Genomic DNA, 27,624 nt, shown 5'->3' on the forward strand with positions numbered 1-27,624 from the left:
AGAGATAGAATATGTTCATCTCGGATCCTATAAGATTGGAAAGAGTTTATGTACCTATGGTACAATTCCTCTCTATGGTGTTCAGGCATATTGAAACATGTACTAATAAGGGTCGAGGAAGGATTCTTTGGATTTTGAGGTTGAGGAACGGTAGGACGGTTTGAACGACTCGAAGAGGACTTAGGGCGTTTAGGGTTTGACATGATTAAAAGAAATCGAAATAAGGAATATCACCTGCAATTGAAACACATGTATGCACAATAATCAATCCCAAAACTCAAATGAGTCCTCAATAATTCAAGGTTCTCTAAACCATATCCTAATGGGCATGTTTTGAAAACTATTTGAAAATAATATTTGATAATCATAATATAGTTTTCATGAAAACAAAACAATTAAATCAAAAATATTACTAATTTTCGAAATCATAATATTTTTTAATTTCGAAATCCAAAGAAAAATCTTGAAAAATTGTTTGTTTTTGACGAAATTGGTTGTAAAATCTAGTTTAGAACCAACAAACAATCAATGCCCGAAATAATGTTCATCTTAGAGCTAATCAAAACTAGTTCTAAAATCAAAAATCAATAAAATAGAGGTTTTTGAAATATTACCTTGAAAATTCGGATTGAGAGGGATGAGGAGTTGATTAGCACGATTTAATGATATAAGTAGGTTTTGAAGTTGAAAAGTACAAAGAAACCGATGATTTTCCGATGATTTTGAGCAAATGGAGATTAGGGGGAGAGAGGCGGTAAGGGAGTGTTTTTAAGGGTTTAGAAACAAAGAAGAGAATCAGGGTTTTTAATCAAAACCTGATGGATGCATCGATGCATGGTCTTGTGCATCGATGCACATTCAAGGCGTGCATCGGTGCATCTTCATAATGTATCGGTGCACATTCAAAGGGATACATTGATGCATTGTTAAGTGTATCGATGCATGAAGCACAAAAATGTCAAAAATCCATTTTAAACACTTAAAATGCTAAATTATTTGGCTCTAGTGGTATTGGCAACTCATATATCAAAAATTAATTATGTTCAATCAGTCAAATTAATCTTTAAACTTTATTTGAACATAAAATTAATTTTAACCAAAGAACATAAACTCCCCCTAACTAATAGCAAAGAATGCAACCAAAAATCATTATTATAAGCATTTTTTATTTATTCTTAAAAATGCTAAAATTATTTTAAACACTAAGTGAAGATAGGTCAGTTAAACCTAATTCTCTCCTAAGTGTCCAAAATCTTTCCTTATCTAAAGGTTTTGTAAAAATATCCGCTAATTGGTGCAAAGTATCAACAAATTCTAGAACTACATCTTCCTTAGCGACATGGTCTCTAATGAAGTGCTGTCTAATTTCAATGTGCTTAGTTCTAGAGTGTTGGATGGGATATTTAGTGAGACAAATAGCACTAGTTTTGCCACACTTGATAGGAATAGTACTTACTTCAATTCCATAATCAAAAAGTTGTTGTTTCATCCATAAAACTTGTGCACAACAACTACCTGCTGAAATGTATTCCGCTTTAGTGGTAGATAATGCAACACAATTTTGTTTATTTGAAAACCAAGAAATCAGCATATTTCCAAGGAATTGGCAAGTACCGGAGGTGCTTTTCCTATCTAATTTGCATCCTCCATAATCCGCATCAGAGAAGGCATGCAAGCTAAAACTAGAGTCTCTAGGATACCAAAGTCATAAACTAGAAGTGTCCTTAAGGTATCTAAAGATCCTCTTAACGGCTAGTAAATGTGATTCTTTAGGACATGATTGAAACCTAGCACACAAGCAAACACTAAACATAATATCTGGTCTACTTGCGGTTAGATAAAGCAATGAGCCAATCATGGATCTATATAATTTAACATCCACACATTTACCTCCTTCATCAATGTCAAGCTTTGTAGAAGAACTCATTGGAGTGGCAAAAGTTTTTCCCTTTCCAATCCAAATTTCTTGAGCATAATGTAGTGTCAACCTTCCCTTTTGAAAAACCTTTTTCTATTAAAAAATTTGAAAATCTTTGTACCAAGCTCTAGGAGCTTGTTTTAAACCATAAAGTGCTTTTGTCAATTTAAAAACATGATCTGGAAATTTTGAATCTTCAAAACCTGGAGGTTGTTCCACATACACTTATTTTATAAAACCATTTAAAAATGCACTTTTAACATCCATTTGATATAATTTAAACTCATTGAAACATGCAAATGCTAAGAACATTCTAATTGCTTCCATCCTAGCTACGGGAGCATATGTTTCATCATAGTCTAATCATTCTTCTTGAGTATAGCCTTGAGCAACAAGTCTAGCCTTGTTCCTCACTATATTACCACTTTCATCAAGCTTATTTCTAAATACCCATCTAGTACCTACAGTAGATTTATTACTAGGCCTTTCAACTAATGTCCATACTTTACTTCTCTCAAATTGATTTAATTCTTCTTGCATAGCCATAATCCAATGTTCATATTTTAATGCTTCTTTGATATTTTTAGGCTCTATGCATGAAATAAATGCAACAAAATTACAAATATTTCTAAGAGAAGATCGAGTAGTTACCCCTTTGGATGGATCACCTATAATTTCACCATCCTTGACATAGTTGTACTCTCTTCGATAAGATACTTCCCTTTCTTCAATGGTTGGATTCTCGAGGGGATCACGAGTTTCCTCTTCTTTCGTTTCTTCCTTTGATGATGATTCTCCAACGTCATGTCTAACGTCATTTGCTTGTACAATACCTACATCATCATTAACACAAGAATCCTTCCTAGGAAGGGGATTATCATCGAAAACAACATGTATAGACTCTTCTACAACTAAAGTTCTTTTATTAAATACACGATAAGCTTTAGAATTTAAGGAATAACCCAGAAAAATTCATTCATCACTTTTAGCATCAAATTTGCCAAGGTTTTCTTTACCGTTGTTTAAAACAAAACATTTAAATCCAAAAGGATGAAAATAGCTAATGTTAGGCTTTTTATTTTTGAAAATTTCATATGGAGTTTTCTTTAAAATTGGCCTAATCATTACTCGATTTACAACATAACAAGCGGTATTTGTGGCTTCCGCCCAAAAATATTTTGGCAAATTATTTTCACAAAGTATGGTTCTAGCCATTTCTTCTAAAGTTCGATTTTTCCTCTCAACAACTCCATTTTGTTGAGGGGTTCTAGGTGTTGAAAAATTATGGCTAATACCATTAGAATTACAAAACTCAATAAATCCAAGATTTTCAAATTCAGTACCATGGTCACTTCTAACACTAGTTATAGAGTAACCTTTTTCATTTTGGATTATTTTTGAAAATGTGATGAAATTTTCTAATGCTTCATCTTTTGTACTTAAAAATAGAACCCAAGTATATCTAGAGTAGTCATCTACCAAGACAAATGCATATTGTTTTCCACCCAAGCTAGTAGTTCTAGTTGGCCCAAAAAGATCTAAATGGATCAATTGTAATACTCTACTAGTTGATACTCATTAATAGATTTAAAAGAAACTCGCTTTGTTTTCCTTTAGCACAAGCATCACATATTTTATCATTATCAAATTTAAGTTTAGGCAACCCTCTTACTAGGTCTCCTTGAATTAATCGTTGCAAAACACTCATACTAGCATGTCCTAGTCTCCTATGCCATAACCAACTATCATGCTCATCCTTAGCAACTAGGCATAAATTAGTCATATCAATAGAGTCTAAATGCACCATGTAAATGTTTCCTATTCTATGACCAACAAGCATAATCCGATTAGATGCAATGTCAATAACTTTACAACCATTAATTTCAAATAAGACATTGAATCCTTTATCGCATAATTGACTAATACTCAATAGATTATGCTTTAATCCATTCACATATAAAACATTTTTAATTTGTATGGAAGAGGTGTTACCTATAGTACCAATACCTTCAATGTGACCTTTTGAATTATCACCAAAAGTCACTTCTCCTCCATTTTTGGCGTTAAGCTCTATGAACCAGCTTTTGTCTCCGGTCATGTGTCTCGAGCATCCACTATCAAGGTACCATGAATTTGAATTTGTTTCTCGTGCCTTGTAGCAATGCTCCTTTTCCTACAAACATAGATTAATTTCTGATTTTTGGTACCCAAATTCTTTTGGGTCCATATTCATTCGTTTCTAAAACTCTAGTCCCCTTATGTATCCATTTGTGTAGGATATCTTTATATTTTGTAGTAATGAGTCCTTTAGGAACCCATATACTTCTAATGATTTTACCATTTGAGGTTCTTTGAGGACCTCTATGATTGTAGTTTCTAAAACTTTTTCTAACAAAGTTGGATTTTGAATTTTCTCATTTTTCAAAATGCTTTGTACCAACTTTATTAAAATAAGCTTTAAGATCATCAATTTCTTTTTGATGATCATCATGAACTTTTGAAAGTAAGTTATGCAAATCATTATTTTTCTTTTCAAAATCATCAATTTTGATTTGCAATTCTTAAGCTTACTTTCAAGCTCATTGTTGGTCTTGGATATAAGACTATTTTCGTTTTTCAATTTTGAAACATCATTTTTTTATTTTGAAAATAGAGTCATATAATCCGAAGCCAACCCATTATAATCCTCTAACAACTCATCATAAGATAATTCATCTGAATCAAATGAGTTAGAGGTTACCTTAGAGTTTTCCCCGATGGTCATCAAGCACAAGTTTGCAACTTCTTGTTCCTCTTCATCGGAACCTTCTTCATCGCTCCATGTAGCTACATGAGCCTTGTGCTTCTTTTTGGATTGACTCTTTTTCTTCAATTATGGGCAATCATATTTGACATGCCCCGGCTTTTTGCATTCATAGTAAATGATCGGGTCTTTCTCCTTCGATTCAGTTTTGAAGCCTTCATTACGTTTGCATTTTCTTCCTCGGTTGGGCATCATCAATTTTCTGAATCGTTTGGCGAATAATGCCATTTCCTCGTCATCATCATCGTCATTCAAATCACTCTCATCTTTTGTGGATTTGAGAGCAACTCCAATGTTTTTCTTCTTTCCCTTTGGTGTCTCGTCAATCTTATCGAGGTCCACCTCATCTTCAAGCATCATTTTATGAGTGAGGAGGGAACCGATTAGCTCTTCAAGAGTTAAGGACGTTAGGTCCTTAGCCTCGATGATTGTCGTCTTCTTTGATTGCCATGCTTTTGGAAGGGAGTAAACTAAATTCCTCACAAGCTTTTCATTTGAAATGATCTTTCCATATGATTTGAGACCATTGACAATCGTTGAAAATCTATCCGTCAAAGCTTTGATATCTTCATTTGGTTTCATCTTGAAATTTTCATAGCTATGCGTTAGAATACTAATTTTAGATTTTTTTACCTCGTCGGTACCTTCATGAGTGACTTGAAGCTTGTCCTATATTTTTTTGGCGGTTGTACAATATGAAACTCTTCCGTATTCATCTGGTTAAAGAGCACAAAATATGATATGGATGGCTTTAGAGTTTAGCTGGAACAATCTTGTCTCTCCTTCACTCCACAACCTTGGATGAGTGAGAGGCTTGATGTATCATTCTTCTACGGCATTCCATGCCCCCATGTAACTTGCTTGAATGAAGTACATCATCCTATTTTTCCAATAGGCATAGTTAGCTCCATTGAAGAAAGGAGGCTTGTTGACGGGCATCGAATCGAGACCGGAGTCGAAATTTGAAGCGGAGGCCATTGTTGACTAGATAATCGATGTAACTCTTCCCGAATCGACTCAAGAGGCGATTAAACCTTTAAATGAGTGAGGCTCTGATACCAATTGTTGAGTTAATCGATCAACGGAATCGGCCAAGAGGGGGTGAATTGGCAATTAAAATTTCGGTGGAAGCTTTTGCAGAAAATTGAATGAAATTTCATAGCGATTTATAGTGGTTCAACTTTCTCAAACAAAGTCTACGTCCACTACCTTAGCTATCCACACTAAGGATTTTCCAACAAATTCACTAATTTGTTCTTTCTTTTGAGGCCAAAGAGATAACCTTACAACTCCCTCAAGAATATACCCCAATTCTTGAGAACACTCTTTCTCAAAGAGAAGATTACAAATTCGCAAACTTACAAGGAAAACCTCACAAGGAAAATATGTTTGCACAATTCTAGAACAAAGAAAAAGAACACTCAAGAATGAATACAATTGAGTACAAAAGTGTTCTTGAAAGCAAAATGAATATTGAATGAAAAATAGGCTTGAAATGCTCAAACTTGAGGTTTGATGCTTTCTCTTTGATTCTGTCTTGTTTGTTGTTTCTTATTCTTTCTTGTTATTGATCAATGGCTTCTAAGATTGTTTAAATACTTCTTCAAATGATTCTGAAGGTTGGGGATGATTAGTGGAGTCAATAGAGCCGTTTGAGTGTGAAAACAATTAAAAATCTGGTTGGGAGCGTCTCATGCATCGATGCATAAACAAGATGTATCGATGCATCAAGTGTAAAATTTAAATATTTTGACCATTGGGACACTTAGTGCATCGATGCACTAAGTATGCATCGATGCATAAAATGCAATCGATGTTTGAAAATAGCCTGAGTGAATCGATGCATGGCTTGTGCATCGATACATCAAATGCATTCGATGCTTTCATAAAATCCGAGTGCATCGATGCATGGAGAGTGCATCGGTGCATGAAATGCATTCGATGTTCAATTTATTAATTGGTGCATCGATGCATGGATTGATGCATCGGTGCATGCCTTTGAAAAATTGATTTAAGGCTTGATTTTGGTTCAAAATACTTTGTGAAAATTGTTTCAAAAAATATATTAAGTATAAAACACAATTTTCACATTTTGTAAGGATTAAGATTCACAACTGGTCAACAAGCCACCCTTCTTCAATGGAGCAAATTATGCTCATTGGAAGAATAAGATGATGTTCTTTATTCGAGCCTACGATCTAGGGTCTTGGAACTCAATCATGAGGGGTTACTCCACTCCACCCGGTGAATACGACGATTGGAGTAATGAAGAGAAGAAAAAGTTCCAGCTTAATTCTAAGGCTATACATATTCTCTTTTGTGCTTTAGGCCCAAACGAATATGGAAGAATATCCTCTTGTTCTACTACCAAAGAGATTTGGGATAAGCTCCAAGTTATTCATGAAGGAACCGAAAAAGTGAGGAAAATAAAGAAAAGTCTTCTCAACCATAGCTACAAGAATTTCAAGATGAAACCCGATGAAGACATCAAAGCTATGACGGACAGATTTTCCGTGATTGTCAACGGTCTCAAGGGATTTGGAGAAGTAATCCCTAATGAGAAGCTTGTAAGGAAGATGATCTACTCTCTTCCAAGTTCGTCGCAATCGAAGAAGACGGCTATTATCGAAGCTAGGACCTAAAGTCTCTCACTCTCGATGAATTGATTGGTTTTCTTTTCACTCATGAGATGATGTTGAAGGAGGAGGAAAAACAAGAAGAAGAATGAGGTAGGCATTTCCTTCAAATCCACCAATGAAAGCTATCAAGATTCAAGTGATGAGGTGGATGAAGATGATGATGAACAAGAAGATGAGATGGTCAAGCTCTTAAAAGAGTTAAAGAGATTCATGACTTCTAAGGAAGTAAAGCATGAATCAACCAATAAGAAGAGTACCCACGTATGCTTTAATTGTCAAAGAACGGGGCATGTCAAGTATGATTGTCCCCTTCTAAGAAAGAATGGATCATCCAAGAAGAAGGCATATGTGGCAGCTTGGAGCGATGAAGATGACTCCAATGATGATAAAGTAGTCAACCTAGCCTAATGGCCACTCAAGAAGAATTCGAGGTATCTTCTAACTCAAATTAATTTAATTCATTTACTTTTGATGAGTTACAAGATGCTTATAATAGGTTGTATTTGGGATTTGAGACCATGAATTCCAAATATAATAAATTAATTTCAAAACTCAAAATTGAAAATAAATTGATTTTGAAAGAAAGAGTTGATTTTAAAAATCAAAATGAAATTTTGAAAAATGATTTAGAGCTTTCAAGAATCAAAATAAATGATTTAGAAAGGAAAATTTTGAGTTAGAAGTTAAGCTTGAAAGCTTAACAAAAGAAAAAAAAATTAATTTCTAAAAACAACTTATTATGTTTAGAAATGACAAGATGCTTACATTGTCATTTTCATAGTCATTTGGAACATGTTTGTCCTATAAAGAAAATAAAATCTTTTAAAATTAGACAAGTATGGGTTCTGAAAGGAACAAGGGGCATTGAAACTAACGTTCAAGGATCCAAAGCAATTTGGATACCAAAATCTACTTAAATTTCTCTTGTAGGTGTGTGGGAGCAATGTTGATAAGAGTGATGATATTCAAGATGCTCTAGCCACACATGAAAAAGGAATGGGTAACCTCTAAGCTTAATGATTTTAATTTTGATTATTTGGTTGCTCATTTGATTTTAGTCATGGATGAGTTTTTGTTTTAAATGATTATGCATTATTATTTTAATCTCATGTATGTTAAAAAGTTTTATGATGAACAATTTTGAAGTTTTAATGATTTTTCAGAAATTTTAGTTCATCATAATAAAATTTTGGTCAAAATTGGTTTTAATGCAAATGATATCTCTCTAACAATTGATATCAATTTTTCAAATACTTTGATTTTAAATGCAAGTGATATCTCTCTAACAATTGATATCAAAATTTTAAATTTTTGACCTAAATTTAAATGTTTATGCATGTGGTTTAAATGAAAATGATATGTCTCTAGCAATTGATATCAATTTTTTTTCAAATACATAACATTTTTAGAAAACTTTATGCATATGTACTTAATTTCAACTATTGGTATTGCATAAAGTATTTTAGCCTTAGATATATTGAATTTCATGTGCTAATAACATATTTGCTCTTCTTTGTTGAAATTCAATTTTAAGTGTCAAGATGTTAAAAGCTTAATTTTGTTTTGAAATGCATTTATTGAGGGGGAGCTTTGATTTTTCAAATGATTTTTAAATGTCAAATTTACCACTTACTCTCTAAAGTTATTTTAAACTTTAAAGATTGAATTATTTTTTATATAACAAAAAGGGTGAGAAGTATGGTTTGAAAATTTTAATTTTTTACTAAAAAATGGGGAGCTTAACATTTTTATGAAAAAAATAATTTCTTAATGAAAAATGGGGAGCTTAACATTTTCATATATTTTCCAATAATTGGTAACAATTGATATCTTTTTAACAATTGGTATCTTTTTCATTAAACATTTTATTAAGGGTGAGTTTTGTCAAAAACAATTTTTCAAATGTTTTGTTATATCAAAAAGGGGAGATTGTAAAACTATGTTTCGATATAACAAATTTAAGGCAAAATGTTTTTGGACTTGAATTGAATTTATTCAAAGTTTTCAAAAGGTTTCAAAAATAATTCAAAGTCCATTAAATTCGAATTTGAGCAAAAATGCAAATGGGTACCGATACCCCTATGAATGGGTATCAATACCCCTATGACTGCTCAAACATCGAATGCAAAAAGGGTACCGATACTCATGCATGGGTATCAATACCCCCTGGCTCCAACGGCTAGTAACAACTAGTTTAATTTGAATTTAGCAAAGGTAGTATTGATACCCCTTGAAGGGGTACTGATACCCCCTGTTCTGGGTATCCTTGTTTTGCAGAAAAATAATCCTCAAACAGCTCCAAAACATCCCAACGGCTAGATACGACTTCAAACACGTTTCAAGCTATAAATACAAGCTAAGGACACTTGAAGAAAGGAGAAAACAATTATCTAAGCATTCAAACACAAGAGAAGAAGTTTTTCATTCTTATTTTCATTCTCTCTTGTAACTATTGTTCTTGTGAGCTTAGTTCTTGTAAACACCTACCTTAGAGAGGTTTATTTGTTTACTTCTTTTATCCTTTTATAAAGGGGAAAGGTTCTAGTTAAGCCCGTATAAAAGCTAGGGACATATCCCGTGAAAAACTAGAGAGTTTTAAAGGTTATCTCTTTGTCCTAAAAAGAAAGAACAAATTAGTGAATTTGTTGGAAAATCCTTGGTGAGGAGCTAAGGTAGTGGATGTAGACTTGGTTGAGAAGTTGAACCACTATAAATCACTGTGCAATTCTCTATCTTTCAATCTCCTTACTCCATAAACACAAAAACCGTTCTAACCCCTCTTTACAAATCATTCTGGTTGTCAATTCAAACTTCCGCAAATCCTAACATTTCGAAATGTATGTTTTTTTTAAATATATATATAATTTTTTTAATTTTATATAAAAAAATTAAAATTATCAGATTTTGACACGTGTCACTTAACGGATGGAATTAACATCGTTGACAACCCGTGCACCTAAAATGGTAATATTTGTAACGTTAGGCATCTGTATGAACCAAAAAATATTGTAGGCACCTATTCGGAAAAAATATTTTGTGTATTAAGCCAATTAATTATAATATCTTAAGAATATAAAATTAATTATATAATTTTCAAAATTTATCTTCCAACACCAATGGGGTTGATCCAAGTGGAATATAATTTTCGAAATTTATCCTCCAACACCAATGAAGGTTAGTTCAAGGGGTAAGCAACAAAATATCGTATAAGCAGGTCTCGAGTTCAAGTTTTTATGTATGCAAAAAAAATTCCTGTTAGGAATCTCATCTAATAAAATTAGGTGTACCAACTCGAGTCGACCAAGACTAGTGAAGATGAAACCTTAAGAGAAGGTAGGGCAACCAAATGAAAGATTCAAGTGTCGGTTTCATTAGTCCTTGGTAATTGCTGTCAACAGTGTCTTTTTTCTGCAGTTAATTTTCTGTATAAATTTTAAAACACCTCACTTATAAAGCTATGCTATGTACTTAAAATTGTTTAACCAAATAACACCAAGTATAATAGCCATTTGGACCACATTGGTACAGTTGAAACAAAATTCAGATTGTTATCTGGTGTTTTAGAACAAAAATGTCCTTCGGACCAAAATCATGAGACCTGTTAGGGTCAAACCCATGATTCCCTTGCAAGACTGAAGCAGAAAATACTTGTGTACACTAAGATATGTCATGCCTAGTACTAGGATTTAAATAGCTGTCCGTTATCGGAATAGAGGCTTTTATATAGCAGTAACGGTGTCGTCTGAAACCGTTATTGCATGACTGCGATACCCGCAATGACCACAATAACATCCGTTATATATACAATCGCGATAAATGCAATGTAACCGAAAACACGACCTTAACCGCAATTCAAATCCCTGATGCGTACACAACTTTGTATGGTGGCAATATGAGTTTAAGTGAAACTAAGACCTTAACTCTTAAATACAGACCAAACGCTCACTTGGGGTCATAATCATTGGACAGATCGCTCACCAGAAAGGAGTCCCAACAAAGGTACTTCCAAAACGTTGTCAATCTCCTGCATCAAACATGTGAACTGAAACACAAAAGTCTGCAAGCTTTACAATACAATCGTTATCAATCAGTATGTTGCCAATTAAATAGAACTTAAATCAAACAATGATGAATTCATTTGGAGAACATAATGACAACTCCAGTGAAGCACCAACCTTAACATCCCCATGAAGATAATCCAGAGGCTTAAGAAATGAACCCTTTTAATTTCTATTTCGCCAAATGGACACATTTTCTTTGTCACCAAACATTAGGAAACTGACCTGATAATCGCCACAAATTTCCACCATAAAAGCAGCCTTAATAAGTACAGTGGATGCTCTATGACTCCCACCAGTAGCAGTCATCAAAATCAGAACCTTTTAAAAAGTTCAAGATTCTTGGTTTTTTTAAAAAATCCATATTATGATATATATATAAATTTTCTCAAGGATTCCTCAAAAATATTTAAAAAATTGTAAAAATTACCACCTCTTGTTCCTTTATAAAAACATACAAGTACAAAAGGAATTCCCCAATGACTCATGTCATACTGTCACTATCATTGCCATGTATTCTTAGTCTGTTTTTCTATCTCAAAAGTTTCATACGTAATCCCAGGTATACTGCCATTTTGCATATCTCATCGGACTGTGGGTGAGATCTATCTCCTGATGAGAAACCGTGCAAAGACATCGAACTGTTGATGTCACCAACATCCACCCAACTAAATCCCACTTCCTTCCTCACTCCCCTCTGTCTCATAATTTTCCTCAGTTTCGCTACCTTCTCCCACTTCCCCTTCTCAGCATACAAGTTCGACATCAATACATATGGACCTGACTCATTGGGCTCCATTTCCATCAAAGTCTCAGCTACCCTCTCATCCATCTCTACATTTCCATGTATAGTGCAAGCCCCGAGCAAGCTTTGCAGCATAGACAATCCTGGCCATCCCGGAGTGCAACCCATTAGCTGCTCTGCCTCCTCCAATCTACCTGCACGTCCCAACATATCCACCATACAAGAATAATGCTCTGAGGATGGTTCGATCTGATATTCTGTCGACATTGAGTCAAAGATTTGTTTACCAATATCAACCATTCCGTTTCTGCCACAAGCTGTTAGTATGGAAAGAAAGGTGATTGAGTCAGGTTTCACTCCTTCCCTTTTCATCTCTTCGAATGAAGCCATCACTGAACCATAATTTCCATGCCTTGCATTAGCAGATATTAATGATGTCCAAGCAAATTGGCTCTTTGAAGAGTCTCATTAAAAACTTTCTGTGCCTCAGAAATGCTCCCACACTTTGCATACATGTCGAGAAGGGCATTGGACACTATCGGATCAGTATTCAACCCAACCTTTATTAAATGCAAGTGGCACCACTGACCATGTTTTAGAGATAGATGTTCACAAGAACCGATTGTATTCAAGACACTACCAAATGTGTATTGATTTGGTTTACATTCCCCAGCTGCTAAAAAAAAATGTCCTCATAGCTTCTAGGAACATTCCATTTTGAGCATATCCAGAGATTAAGGCATTCCATGAAACAATTTCTCTAGATTCAAGTTCCTCAAAAACCTTAACAGAGTCTTGTATCAACTCAAACCTAGCATACATGGTGATAAGGCTGTTGCAAACATTTGATTCAGACAAAAAGCTACCTTTCACACAACACGCATGAACCATTTGGCCTTCTTCAACTAATTTCCCATTGGTTATGGCATGGATCAATCCAAAAAATGTAACGTCATTAGGATGAACATAATCCAATCTCATTTTATTAAAGTGGTGCAAAGCATCCTTTTCATCAATAGAGATCATTGTAGTCCATGAGATCACATTAGGCTCATTCATTGTTCTGAATACCAATTTTGCATCTTCAACAACCTCACACTTCGCATACATTGACATCAAAACATTACAAACGGAAACATGTTTACCATACCCACTTTTTGTACACAGACCATGAATCTGTCTTCCAACCTCTAAGTTCCTCTGATGACTGCAGGCTGAAACTGCACCAGTATATGACACATTATCAAGCTTTATTCTTTGTTTCACCATTTCAATAAACGTCCACATCGCTTCTAACCCATAACCATCCTCCTGGCTGTACCCCGAAAGGATCGCATTCCACGAAACCAAATCTTTATTCGGCATCTCATCAAATACCATTCGAGCTTGCTCTAAACGTTTCCACCTTGCATACATCGTTATAAGAGCATTCCCCACAAAAACCTCGCTATCTAATCCAGATTTGATTACCAGAGTATGTAACTCCAATCCTAAAAGAAACCCTTCAAGGTCCAAACAGAAAGAAAGTGCTGTGGTACAAGTTACAGCATCGAAAGCAACCCCATTCAGATTCATCCTCGAAACCAAACTCAACGCTTCTTCACTTTTCTGAAACCCTGAAAGCAGAGTATTCCACGAAACTATATCGGGATCATGTAAGCCCTCAAAGATGCACAAAGCCTTCTCAAACTGCCCAGATTTAGAGTACATATTCATCAATGAATTTGGAACAGTAACGAAGGACATGATTCCGGAGATGATAACAAATTTGTGAACTTGGGTCCCCTGTTTCGAATTACCGCAAGATCCCTTGAGAGCCAGACCCAGTGTAACTTCATCGATAGCATTAAGTAGGCCTGATTTAAGAAGTAGTTTGAACCTTTTAAAGGCGTCAAAGGGCAAACTGCCCAGATTTAGAGTACATATTCATCAATGAATTTGGAACAGTAACGAAGGACATGATTCCGGAGATGATAACAATTTGTGAACTTGGGTCCCCTGTTTCGAATTACCGCAAGATCCCTTGAGAGCCAGACCCAGTGTAACTTCATCGATAGCATTAAGTAGGCCTGATTTAAGAAGTAGTTTGAACCTTTTAAAGGCGTCAAAGGGGAGAATAACAGGGTAAAGGGGGGTTGGGTTTGAGCAAGGACTTTCATCGAGCAGATGGTGAACATGTTTAGACGAGTGCAGGTTTCTTAATATTGTAGACCATTGGTTGGTGGTATAACGGAATTGACGGGCAATCATGAGAATTTCCATAAGAGACAGCGATTGAATCAAACGAAAATTGAGGTTAATCTAAAACCCTAATGATTTTTCTTTGTGCGTGTGTATTATTTTTCAAAATATTATGGCAAAATATATATATATATATATATATATATATATATATATATATATTATTTGCATGCAAGGATGGATCGAGGGATTATCGAATGCAGATGCATTCTTTAAAAAATTTAAATTTTCATACACTAAAGTATCTTTTAAATATTTTTTATTGATGATTTAATTTCATAGTTTCTAAATTTTTATAATTTCGTACTTTTTTTAAAATAGTCTATGATGATTACAAGGTAATATATATTCAGAATTTTTATTAGCCTATTGAAAATGCATACACACCATATAGATGTAACTGCTCGAACTCATATCCTTTAAGGAGAACAATATTCTCTTTTACTACTGAGATCACTCAATGAATTCTAATTCTACACTTTCTAAATTTTTAATATAATTTTCTAAATTCACACCTTACCATAAAATCTAACTACCGTCCCAATTCACATGAATAAAAATGATTAAAATAATTCAACACTATTCTAATAAAAATGATACAAGGATTAGGGATGGGCACGAGACCAAAACTCAACAAGTTTCAACCTGCCTCGACCCAATCAGATTGGGTTTTCTTAAAACAATTTGGGTTCAGGATAGGTCAGTTCTTGTTTTTTAGAGAATAAGTTCGGGTCGTGTCGGATTTGGGTTTATGGTGAAAAATATCCGACCCAACCTGAGCCGAAAAATATAATTATACCTTATATATTTAGAGATAATTGCAACAATACATCTCTTTATATTATTTTTTCAATTAAGTCTCTATTTTATTGAATAAAATTAATATTTTTATATTATTTCGAGTTGGGTCAGGTCAGAGTCGAATTTTATCTCAAAAGTCCGATCAAGTTTCGTATCAAATGAAATTATCATAAACTCAGGTAGGGTCAAATTTCGGGTAAAGAATATAAAATTTTCAGATCGGATTGAGTCTAACCCATGTCCATTCCTAACTAGTATATTCAAGTATTTTTTATCCGAAATGTTAGTTACTAAATATCCGAATTCGTAGTGCTTGAATCCACATAAATTGTATCTCTCTCTTGGCTTTCCGAAGTAAAAAAATGCTTGATCCTTCAATCTGGCTGAGAAAACCAAAGTTCTGTATTCTAACAGACAAAAATATATAAATTAAAGAAAATAAGACCACGAGAATAACCAAATTTAATATCCTTCCAGGCTTTCATTTTCCCTTTAGAATGCAATCTAAATTTTTTATATCTGCAAAACACATTATATTATTACCATTTCATATGATGTTTCTGGTTCTGGATAAATTCTTTCAAATCTTACGTTGTTGGCTCATCTTTTGCAGGTTTCTGATGAAACCGTAATCAGTGTTTGTGTTTTACACTTCTTCAACACATGAGTTCATCATGCATGATTCTCAGACAGTTACGTAGAGGGATTTAAATTACGGTTGCGATGTGTTTTCAGTTAAGTTACGTATAACAGCCGCTATGATGCGAATAAAATATTGGTTTTTCCAATGCAAGATCGGGCGGACTGCTCCATGCTAACATACTTGAGTTGTGCCGGTAAAATGTTGAATAAAACAAATTAAAGCCTTGCAATTGTATATTCTTCTTCGATGCTACAATGTCTATGAAGGTTTCAATCATGGTACACAGTTGTAAACTCACACTCTTGTTTCTGTTCATTAGTTTTTCAGCAAATTCTGCTGAGAATGAGAGTGAAGTCTCTTATTCTGATTACTGCTCTTCTGTTGTACCTGAATCTGTCCCCAACTCTGAAACTTACAATGATAGTTTTGGAGCATTTGATGGATATGACACTGGTTATTACATTGGTGGAAATGGAATTCTCGACCCGAAGATCACCGGAATCTCGAATCGGTTCTGGTTCGAAACCGGATATGCGTCTAGAACTGTTGCAGACGGGGTGTGGAAGATTAAGGGAATCCTTACATTTTATGGATCATATGATCCTCAAGTTCTACCAAGTCCATTTCATTTGAACCTCCATGGATTCTGGTCAGAATTCTCTGGGAATCTTTGTATGGTGGGAACAGGTTATGGTTACTGTAAACAAGGTACTTTGCTAACTCCTTCAGTAGTTTTTAAGCTTAGAAATCTCAGGAATTCAAGTAACATCACTACTTTGATTACTGGAACTTTAGACAGTCTCAGTGATGGAGTGAGCTACTTTGAATCCATTTCCATGATCATGTTTCCGTCGTTGAATTACAAGTACACTTTCAATTCCGGAGAGTTTGAAGATGAGTTCTCTGCTGAAAGTGATGCCTTGATGAATCTGCCATCCAATGAACTTCCAAGTAGAAGTTTTTGCTCAATGATGTTGGGAAATGTAAATGAATTTGAGTTGCAGTACACAAGTGACTGCACTTCTGGAAAGCAAAATTGTCTTCCAGTTTTTTGGTTGAATGGCTATTCGCCACGTTTTCTGTCCCTTTTGAGCATTCAGTGTTCAGAGGTCGAAAGGAGAATTCGCGTTTTGGTCGAATTTAGAAATAGTACTAGCCATGTTGGAACATACCCTTCTTTCAATCCATACACAACATTGATTGGAGAAGGAACATGGGATAATGAGAAAAACCAGTTGTTCATTTTCGTTTGTCGGATTTTAGACATCGGAGAATCATGGTCTAATGCTCATGTTGGTGATTGCACAACAAGGCTGAGCTTCATGTTCCCTGCAGTCTTGTCTATTCGAGAGACTAGCAGCACGAGGGGGCGAATTTGGACCACGAAAACTGCTAACGATTCCAGTTACTTCGATAGGATATCATTCCGAAGTACTGGTAATCGTGTGCAGGGAGTTCCTGGTTTGAAGTATGAATACACTGAATTTAACAGAGTAAAGAATCTATGCCTGAGAAATATGCAGCCGGTGATAAACAAGGGACAAAGATATCCAAGTGGACATTCCACAGATATGAAATTTGACATGTTGGTTATGAGCTCAGAGAAAAAACATGGATGGGGTTCGGCGAATCCTCTCGCTATCGATGATCGATTATACAAGCCCCTTCTGTATCCAATGGATCTTCCTAGTGAAAGAATAGTGCCTTCAAGGCTCATCAATGTTAGCTATGAAGTGAGCATCACGTTGCAAACTCCTAGAGAAGATGACAATGGAGTTCATTTTGCATACATTGAACAGAAACTGGAGATTACAGCTGAAGGGGTTTATGATTCTGAAACTGGAAAGTTGTGTATGGTTGGTTGCAGAAAGTTGGGATCCGAAAATCAAGTGTTGGACAATGCTTTTATGGACTGTGGAGTTCTTTTGAACTTTCGGTTTGCTCCATTGGAACCGAATCAAAATGAAGGATATATCGCGGGAAGCATCGAAAGCACACGGAAAAGTTCTGATGTTCTTTACTTTCGTCGTCTAGATGTGTCTTCAGCGACCTACAAGACTGATCGACGAAAAAGTTCGATTTGGACAATGGATGTTGAGACTACAAAGGTTCTATTAACTAATACACTAATGTGCATCTTTGTAGGATTGCAGCTTTATCATGTGAAGAAGAACCCCAAAGTACTGCCCTCCATTTCACTTGTTATGCTAGTGATTCTTAACTTGGGCCACATGGTTCCTCTTGTACTAGACCGAAACAAAGTTTTGCCCCACAATGGTGGATTGATCGACTTAAATGAAGTGATCGTGAAAACAGTTACGGTTGTCGCTTTCTTACTACTGTATCGACTTCTCCAATTAACAGTCTCGGCTAGATCGCATGACACCGACCGAAAGACGTTGTGGTTTGCGGAAGAAAAGACCCTACTCGTGATTGCATTTCTATATGCTGCCGTGGCCAAATTCATGCTGCTTGTTGCCTGGGAGAACCGCAGACTGCAGTCGTCTGTCGAGTACAGGCAACATTCCATCTGCAATTACTTGAAATCATATGCAGGTTCGATCTTGGACAGTTTTCTTTTGCCTCAGATACTTGTCAACATGTTCTCTAACTCGAGACGGAAGGCTCTCAGCTGTTCGTTTTTTATCGGGATCACTTTCATTCGATTGCTACCACATGCATATGATCTTCACTGCAATCTCAGCAATGTTTATTACAACATATTACAGGTTTCTGTGAATGATGATCATTGTTTTGTCTCTGCTGCTTGGGATGTTACTATGTTCTGGGGGCTCCTTGTGCTTGCCGCAATCATTTTTGTTCAGCAAAAGAATGGTGCTCATTGCATTCTTCCCTCTAGACATAGACAGTTGGACTTAAATCCTGAGGAGGTAAAGTTTTACAATTAATGAACAATAATAGACAGTATCTTAATCCGTCCAGGATATGTGTTTCCTTGTTGCTACTGTTTTGGAATAATTTTGACCTCGCTTTCTTAATTTTTCGGCTTACGAATTCCTAACACAATCACTGATTTTTTGGTATTATAATACCAGTGAAGATGATTGTATTAGAACCAAAATCTAATTGATATAAAATCAAGAACCCAAGATCTATCATACTAAATCATCAAAAACTAGATGCGGAAGTGTGTCATAATTAATTGTTAGGTTGAAATACTTTACTATTTTTTGTTGTTGTAATCTTTTACGAATATATGTTTTCTCTTGACGTAATAACTCTCTGACCGGATAAGAATAATACATGTTAACATATTTCTTAGACCACTACCTTTTTATATATAGGCTTAATATACTAAAACAATGCTCAAACTATATTGGTTTTCTCAAATTGGTGCCTAAACTTTTGTTGAATCAATTTAGGTGTTTAATGTTACAAACGTTATCATTTTAGGTTCCTCGATCGTAACAGCTATTAAATTTCTTCGTAAAGTGACACATGTCATGTTTTTGGTGATTTTGAAAATTTTATTTTAAAAACAAAACTTAAAAATATTATAATATTAAAAAAAACTCAATTTTATTTTAAATTATAAAAAGTCTCAAATCACTAAAATCAACCTTAAGAACCCTAACTCTAACCCTACCATCTCCCTTTGCGGCCACAGCTATCGTCGATGACGCCACTATTATCTTCTCCATTTTCAGTCGTTGACACCCATACTGCCTCTCACGTCATCAGGTCTCGTGGGGTCACGAATTATCGCGATTCTTTCTGTCATGTTTGTGGATTTAAACCGCGATTGGAGTTCGTCAAGTGACTGGTCGTTGGCTTGAGGCGTGATCGAGGGTAAGTTCGGTTGTTGGCAACGGCAGCGACGACTGACATGGATATAGAGATTGGATCTAGAGTTTTCAAAGTTTTGTATTTTTTTAAGATTTGAAAAAAAAAAGGTTTTTAAGTTATAATTTTAAGTTTTTTATTTCAAATAAAATTTTTAAAATTATCAGAACATGACACGTATCACTTAATGAAGTTTTTTAACAGTCGTTATAGTTGGGATACCTAAAGCGGTAATGTTTGTAACGTTAAACACCTAGAGTGACCTAAAAATAGTTTGGGCACCAATATGAGAAAAATGTATAGCTTGGGCACCTTTTTATATTAAACCTTATATATAATGAATATTTGGTCAATCTATTAAGAATTTATAATTTTGCCTCTCATAAAATTATACACAACTTATGGCATCTGCACTTTAATTCCATGATACGTTAATACATATGACACATGTAACATAATTTATAACTTAATTTTGTGGCATACTTTATGATAGCATTGTACGTTATATGTGTCTACGATTATGGATTTTAATCCAACAATCTCTCACTTAGACAACATATGTTTCTAGACAAATATACAATCTTATGAACAGGGGATGCACTAAACTCCCTATGGGCCAAGTGTATCTCATTATTTTACAAAATGGATAAATTTAGTTTAATGTGTTAAGAAAAAATAATAAATAAATAAATTACATACCCATTATTTAAAAGAAAATAATATTAAAATTTTGGACCCATATTGTTAAATTTTTAGATCTGCCATTGTTTATGAGCTCAAAATTTACTATTATATAATAAGTATTACATAACAATCTCATTGATCAATTATATTCATATAGGATCAAAGCAGTCTTCATCATAACAATCATTGCTAGACTTATTAATGGTCACAAACAAATAAAATCAAATGACATAGATCAATCAAGGAATGTAGCATGAAAACTACATGCAATATGAATCAAACATGCCCATTTTCTACTAGTCCTCTTTAGACATTAATGAGTAGAGATGTAAAAAACTAACTACACCTGCAAAATTGACTAAAATTGACTTGCGTTAGAATTGTATGTGATCTGAAGTAGTGATTATTCGAAATTGATTTGAGTCTGAACTGGTGTTGGCATTAACCTAAGGTTGGACATGGTAATTTTGGATTTGAATACGACCTACTCCCGAGCCGAGAATGATCTGAATCAAGTTAAACCTGATAATGTGATAATCGAATCCGACTTACATTCGATCTAATATGAATATGGACTCGAGATTAACTTGATAAACAACTGATATTATCATGAATATGGACTCGAGATTAACTTGATAAACAACTGATATTATCTGACTTATTATCAGCCTGACATGTAATTAAATCAACTTGTAAATAATCCAACTTATTATCAAACTGATTTGATATTGATCCAATTTGATATTTATATGACTTGTAAGTTACAAAATTTAAAGTTTAATGTTTATTTTATAAGTTTTATAAGTTAAATGGTTTTAAAAATTATTTTATCGTAATTTAATGATATTTTTAAATTTTATTTTATACGATGCACATCAATATATGATGTTTATAGTATACTCATCTACAAATTAAAGTTTAGTGCTACAATAAAAAAATTGAAACATTGATATAAATGATAGAACGCATAAAATTCGATGATATCTAATATAATTTACCTTTAACAAATATTTTAGATGAAGACGCAGTCCGGCATGTGTCCAAAAACGATACCTTCTTTGCTTAGCAAGTCTACCAAACCCTATCGTTGATAACAGCTGTATTCACGTACTCTCTCTCTCCTCTAATTTTGTTTTTTAAATTTTTATTGTTTATTTTATTTCATTTCATAAATAATTTCTTTTTTTTTCCGCCATTGATTAGTACTTGTAGGAAAAAGACAAATTCTTTACTTTTTGCCTCTTTTTCTTGACAATTATGCCCAAAAAATTATTTTAAATGCTATAAAAATAAAAGTTAAAATTATTATTTAGTCAAACATTATAAATTTTTTCATCTTAAAATTAAACATTAAAATTTAAAATATTCTAAAAAATAAAACTTAAAATGATCATTTCGATCAAGGTTGAATTCTTGTTTTTAGCATTATGCGTTTTACAAATGCCAATAATTGTTCAGGAAAAGTAGTCATTAACCTATTGTTCTTCATTTATGGCTACAGCAATTCATGTACTGAAAGTCTTACATTAATTATCGAAACTTTGTCCCAGAGTTTCAAAACTCTAAATTAGAAGTATCAAAACTACTTTCTAATTTTGAAACCTAAAAGTTAAAGCCTTCTAAATTTTGAAACCTAAAAATTAAGGACAAACTACACGTGTCGTACGCCAACTATCATTTTTTCATTCAACTATTTTTTTAAATCATACATAATGTTTAGTTTTGATTTCATTTTGATAATCCAACATTAAAAAATTAATGGTGATGTTGACGTGTCACCATAAGATAATAAAATCATCATTGAAAAAAACAAAAACAAAAAAAACCTACCACGCCAGCGATTCTATTAATTTTTTAACGATGGATGACCAAAATGAAACCAAAACGTAATGCTAACTATGATTTTGAAAAAAAAACAGTTAGATGATCAAAACATAACAAAAGTAATAATTGAGGTACTAAACGTGTAGCTTACCCAAAAATTAAAGCAACCTAAATGACAATATTACAACAAATTAACATGCATAATTTCCCAACAAGCATTTTAAACTAAGTGACTTATCATCTAGTAACATGATTCACTCAGCACCATTTAATGTTACGGGGACAGACGTAATAATTTCTATTAAGTGTATGAACGTAAGAAATTATATTAAAAATTTAAGAAGTGTAAAATTATAAAATTTCAATGAGTGCGGAAAAAGATAATCAATAAGAAATACAAAGAAAATACTTAAAATATAAGAAAATTTAAAATTTTTATAGATACGACTGTATCCATCAGTCCATCCATGTAATATTACATATTTATAACTCATAAAATCAAGATTTCACAACACATTACACAATCATACTTTGTACACACACTAGCATGTACCTAAACTAACCATTTCACACAATGCTAACATACACACTTTCAGCAACTCATTTAAAGTTACCTTTATCTTTAGACTTACAAAATCATGGATTTTTCATAAACCATTCTAATAGACCATATTATACATGCCAATGACTAGGAGTATCAAAAAAAGAAATTTTTACATATCAAAACATAGAGATTACTTGGAAAATGCAATCTAAACTATTATAAGGGTAAATAAAAACTCGATTTAAAAAATTGATTATTTTGACTTTTAAAGAAGGAATAAGAATTAATTTAACCCAAAGTATAATATTGAAGGTAATTTGCAATTACTCCAAAGAATAAATGCAATCTATATTTAATTCTCAAATCTTAGGTTGAAGTCGAGGTGATGTATGGTCATTAGCAGCCGTCCATAGAGTACCAACTGCAATCAACCGTCCATTGTTGGATTTGTTTCAAATCTCTACCACCACTGATGTAAGCTTTCCTCTGGTGCCGTTTACCTTTGCCTCTATCTCCACTTCTTCCTGCGTCATATTTATTACTTATTCATTTTATCAGAATAAATGTTTTTTTATAACTGATAGTATTCGATTTGTTAATCGATTAATCTGGATCTAGTATTGTAACGTAACGACGACTCTTTCAACCCAATTTACTCCATTCGTAAATCAGAATAAATGTTTTAACAACATTTGCCTACATTAATATGAGATTAATCTTAGGGTTTAGATTTTAAAATTTAAAATTTAGATATACTTCATTCAACTAATTTAAGGTCGTTAGATGAGTGAAAATAGACAACTAAGATTAATAATAGAAAATGAGAAGATATTCATTGGAAAAACAATGAATTAATTTAAGTTGTATATTTCCAGCCATCCAACGATCTTAAATCAATGTAATATTAAATTTTTCTTATATTATGTAAGTGGATCATAACTCAAATATATAATTTTTTCATATTTTATGATTATGAAGTTTATTTGATCATATCAAAAAATTTTGGCAGAAAAACCCTAACCGCTTCTCCTACTCTTATTTTTTTTAGAGTTAATATCATTTTATATAGATCTGATCAAGTTTTTCTTCTTTGATTTTATTTAGGCAACGACGACACCGATTTTGATGTTGATTGTCGACCGTCTATTTTTTTATCTCTTCGTCTTTTTTTAGTTTTTAATAGAATATTTTTGCCTTTGTGACAAGTTTTCTCTGTCTTCCTGGCACGTTTTACGTCTTCTTTCTCGGTCGTTTGGTCGTTCTTTTTATTTTATGTTTTCTTCAGGTTGGATTTGACGGCGCCATGACTGATCAAGATGACGCTTATTTGAAATCTTGTTGATCTTCTCTGTTATGAACCATTGGATTGAATTTGGATACTCAAATTTTACGTTCGTGGATAGTTTCTCACGACGCTCGACTCTGATTTGTGGTTATTGGTGGTCTTTCAATAACTTAATTCCCTTTTGTGGTTCGTTTGCCGATACAGTCAAATTTGTTCGTATCTATTTTTTATTTGAGTCTTTTAGTTGAGATTTTATTTTTTTCCATGTATGGTCCTTATATGATCTAAAGTGACTAGTTTCATTGTTACAGGAAAATGTTCAAATTATGTATTTAGTTTACCATGATAGTTGTAAATTTTTATTGTAATTTTAGATATTTTTACTTTTTTAATAAGACTAGTAGCTTCTATTCAAAATATATATATATGGCTATGATCCAATTACAGTGTAATTTTTTTTAATTTTACACATTTTTAAGATCGTTAGATTTGAGAAATTAAATGTTGAGATTAACAGTAGTAAATGAAAAGATATTCCCTGAAAAAAAATGAGTTAATCTCGACATTTGATTTTTCCTTATTCAACCATCCTTCTAACACCCATAGCCCATAAACATCTAATAATACGAGTCATAGATGTCACATTAAACTGACTAACAATCATTACTCACAGTTGCTTAAAATTTTGCTTCTTTTAAAACAATCATAGTTTCAACTTTTTTAAAACTATTTTTATCTACTTGAATTTTCGTACCATTGAAAAACATAATATTTTATCTACTATATAATTTTAGGCATATTAAATACTGATAAATTAAACAGTCATAAGTTACTATTACATACCATATAGTCATAACTAATAAAGCAGGCTAATAAACATAATTATGCATGCCACTACTAGTCAAAAGAAACATCGGTGATGTCTTAATGATACTCATATTATAGATGATCTGCACACGATGCTTGGGAAACTCCTCACAAATTGTTTGTGTCTCAAACAGAACCTACGCATGAAAATAATCACGCGCTAAGTATAACTTAGTGAGATAGTAATACTAAAGGTAGAACAAATAAATAAAATATCAAAATATATAAAATCATTTAAAATAAAAATAGACAAAACTTTCAGAGCGTTCAAACCGGATATCTTATGTTGTTTCTTTAACATGAAACATAAAAAGAATTATCTGATAATTTTCATAAGATCATAATAAATCATATCAGATAGAATAATCAGTCAACATTCCTTTATAGTCAAACATTTTCAGAACTTTCATATTTCATTTTTATAGCCCAAAGTATATTTAAGAGAATATAAGGTACTTAAGTCAGACGAGTGTGCGCAATACAGATCTCAGTGCCATCATCATAATCGGAACAGATAAACACACACAATGATATCACATCAAAAATAACAATATGCACACAAAGTGCATTCAGATCGGAATATATATATAATAGTGTACACTCCGGTACACCACAACACATCAGAATCAGAATCAGAACAAATAATCACTCCACCTCATGACATACCAATTGTACCTTTGACTCTCAATATAACATACAGTGGGCTTTCAGTTCATTTCGAAATCATTTAATAAAAATCATATCATAATAAAAAATATATTTAATTCACATTCGTAAAACATGACATGGGCAGTTCATACCCAAAAGCATTCATAAAACTTATTAAAATATTATAGATATATTTCCAAAATCAAAACATAATTCATATCTTTGAAAATAAACAAGGTGAGGTTGACTTATCGCAAGTCGTCCTCAATCATAATAATTAAATAAATAAATTGCACTCACATTTGTCTCACTACAAAACTTGTATACAATAGTCCTAATCATGAGCTTTGTCCTTTCCTTTCGAATCGTTCGAATTGCTAGATTTATCGTACTCTGACAATACCAAATTATAACACAAAATGTTCGAACTACATTAGTATATTACTAACATAAACTGATTTTAAACATTCGAAATTCTATAAAATAAAAATCGATATTAAATCGATATCAACTAAATCACATTTCCATTACAATTTACAACTTCTCAAAATACTCATCCAAATCCATAAATATTTATTTTCATCCTTAACCCTTCATCTTTTGTTAATTTACACAAATAAGCCATAAATTGTGAATTCTTTCTAGAATTCACTTCAACTTTTCCATTTAGTTCATAATGGTCCTTCAACATTATGATCATTGCACATTAATTACAAAAATTCCAGCCCTTTAATAAAATACCCAAATCAATACGTCGACATTCAAACTTTTATAATTTCAACCCAAACTTTCCTAAACTTTCGATTTTCAACCACCTAACTTTATAAATTTGTAATTCAACCTCAACTCAATATTTAATTCAAAATTCAGCATACTAATAAATTTTCCAGCATTCAATAATTTACCCAAATGATACCTCTACATTTAATAACTTGCAAACAAGTCCCCAATATTTATAAAACCTTTCGAATTCCACATCTAATTTTACCAAATTTGCAATTTGGTTTCCAAATATTTTCCAACTTAATTTCCAGCATTACAAATATCAAAAATTAATATTGAATCCTTCAAATATTACATTCTTACAATAATATCCCACAATTTTAAGAACTTGTAAACTAGCCCTTTTTACACTTTCAAGGTTCCAAATTGATCCAAATCAATCTCCAAATCACATATAATACTTCTAATATCATTTCTAATCCATAAGAAATTTTCAAGTTTTTCCTCCCTATGGTCGAATGCTTTATAACACCTAGGGGAACTTTTAGTTCAATTTCAAGCATGAATTCAACCTCCTATGATTAAATTCTTCCAATCAACACAACATCAAATTGAATCAAAATCTCATCATTCTCACAAACCCTAACATGGCCAAATCTTATATACCCAAGTACAATTAATTTTAATCATTTGTACATGCTTTAGAATTAATCTCTAACATCAAAAACATAAAAATCCTCCATCAATTCTTCAAAATCACTAAACCCTCCTTAACCCTAATCATAAAATCTCATCACATAATCATATTCACCATGAAATATATATATATCAATTGATAGAGAATTTAAAGTAGATTAATTCTCTATCTAATAGCTAAATCCAAAAATCAAGTATATAGCTTCCAAAATCAAAATCAAAATCTTATCTTGGAGGAACTTGAACTTTCGGCCAAATGAAGAAGAAACTGAAAATGTTCTAATTCTCTTGAGTTATCTAGTATTTAATACTTAATACACTTGGAAAAAAATTAATTTAATTGAATTTAATATTCAATTAATGAAAAATCTCAAAAACACCCATAATAAATCTTGAAAATTACCAAATACCATTGTATTATCTTACAGTAAAATATTCCTTGGTCAAAAATGAATCAACTTATCTTTGACTTTCGAATTTGTCTATGCAATTTTCAAAAATTGTATTTTAGTCACTAAAATTCCACTATTTTAGTCAAATCTGAAAAATTGCATTGTTCTGAGCCAAATTTCTCAGATCCAAAATATGAAAATAATATTTCCAACCATTTTATAACATCCTTGAAATTTTCGTAAAATTATGGTTTGATTCGAATATCCGATTTCAATACCGAACTTTACCACTTTATAGCTTTTAACACA

The 27,624-nt window shown here is 32.9% G+C and overlaps 2 protein-coding genes across 2 annotated transcripts in view; one reads left to right on the forward strand and one right to left on the reverse strand.

Moving 5' to 3' along the window:
• Positions 1–1,699: 1,699 nt before the first annotated feature.
• Positions 1,700–14,414, reverse strand: LOC120170127 (pentatricopeptide repeat-containing protein At4g32430, mitochondrial-like). Its single transcript, XM_039178137.1, is given in 6 exon segments — positions 1,700–1,712; positions 6,388–6,397; positions 11,873–12,624; positions 12,627–12,849; positions 12,851–14,042; positions 14,256–14,414. Coding segments are annotated over 4 exon segments (2,247 nt in total). The 5' UTR covers position 14,414; the 3' UTR covers positions 1,700–1,712; positions 6,388–6,397; positions 11,873–11,950.
• Positions 14,415–16,102: 1,688 nt separating this feature from the next.
• LOC120170068 overlaps positions 16,103–27,624 on the forward strand; it is an 18,242-nt gene continuing 6,720 nt past the window's right edge. The window contains exon 1 of the mRNA XM_039178100.1: positions 16,103–18,739. Coding sequence (XP_039034031.1) covers positions 16,103–18,739 — 2,637 coding nt within the window. The remainder of the gene's footprint in view (positions 18,740–27,624) is intronic.

The sequence above is a fragment of the Hibiscus syriacus genome, unplaced genomic scaffold, assembly GCF_006381635.1.
Source record: "Hibiscus syriacus cultivar Baekdansim isolate YM2019G1 unplaced genomic scaffold, ASM638163v2 tig00111772_pilon, whole genome shotgun sequence".
NCBI lineage: Eukaryota > Viridiplantae > Streptophyta > Magnoliopsida > Malvales > Malvaceae > Hibiscus > Hibiscus syriacus.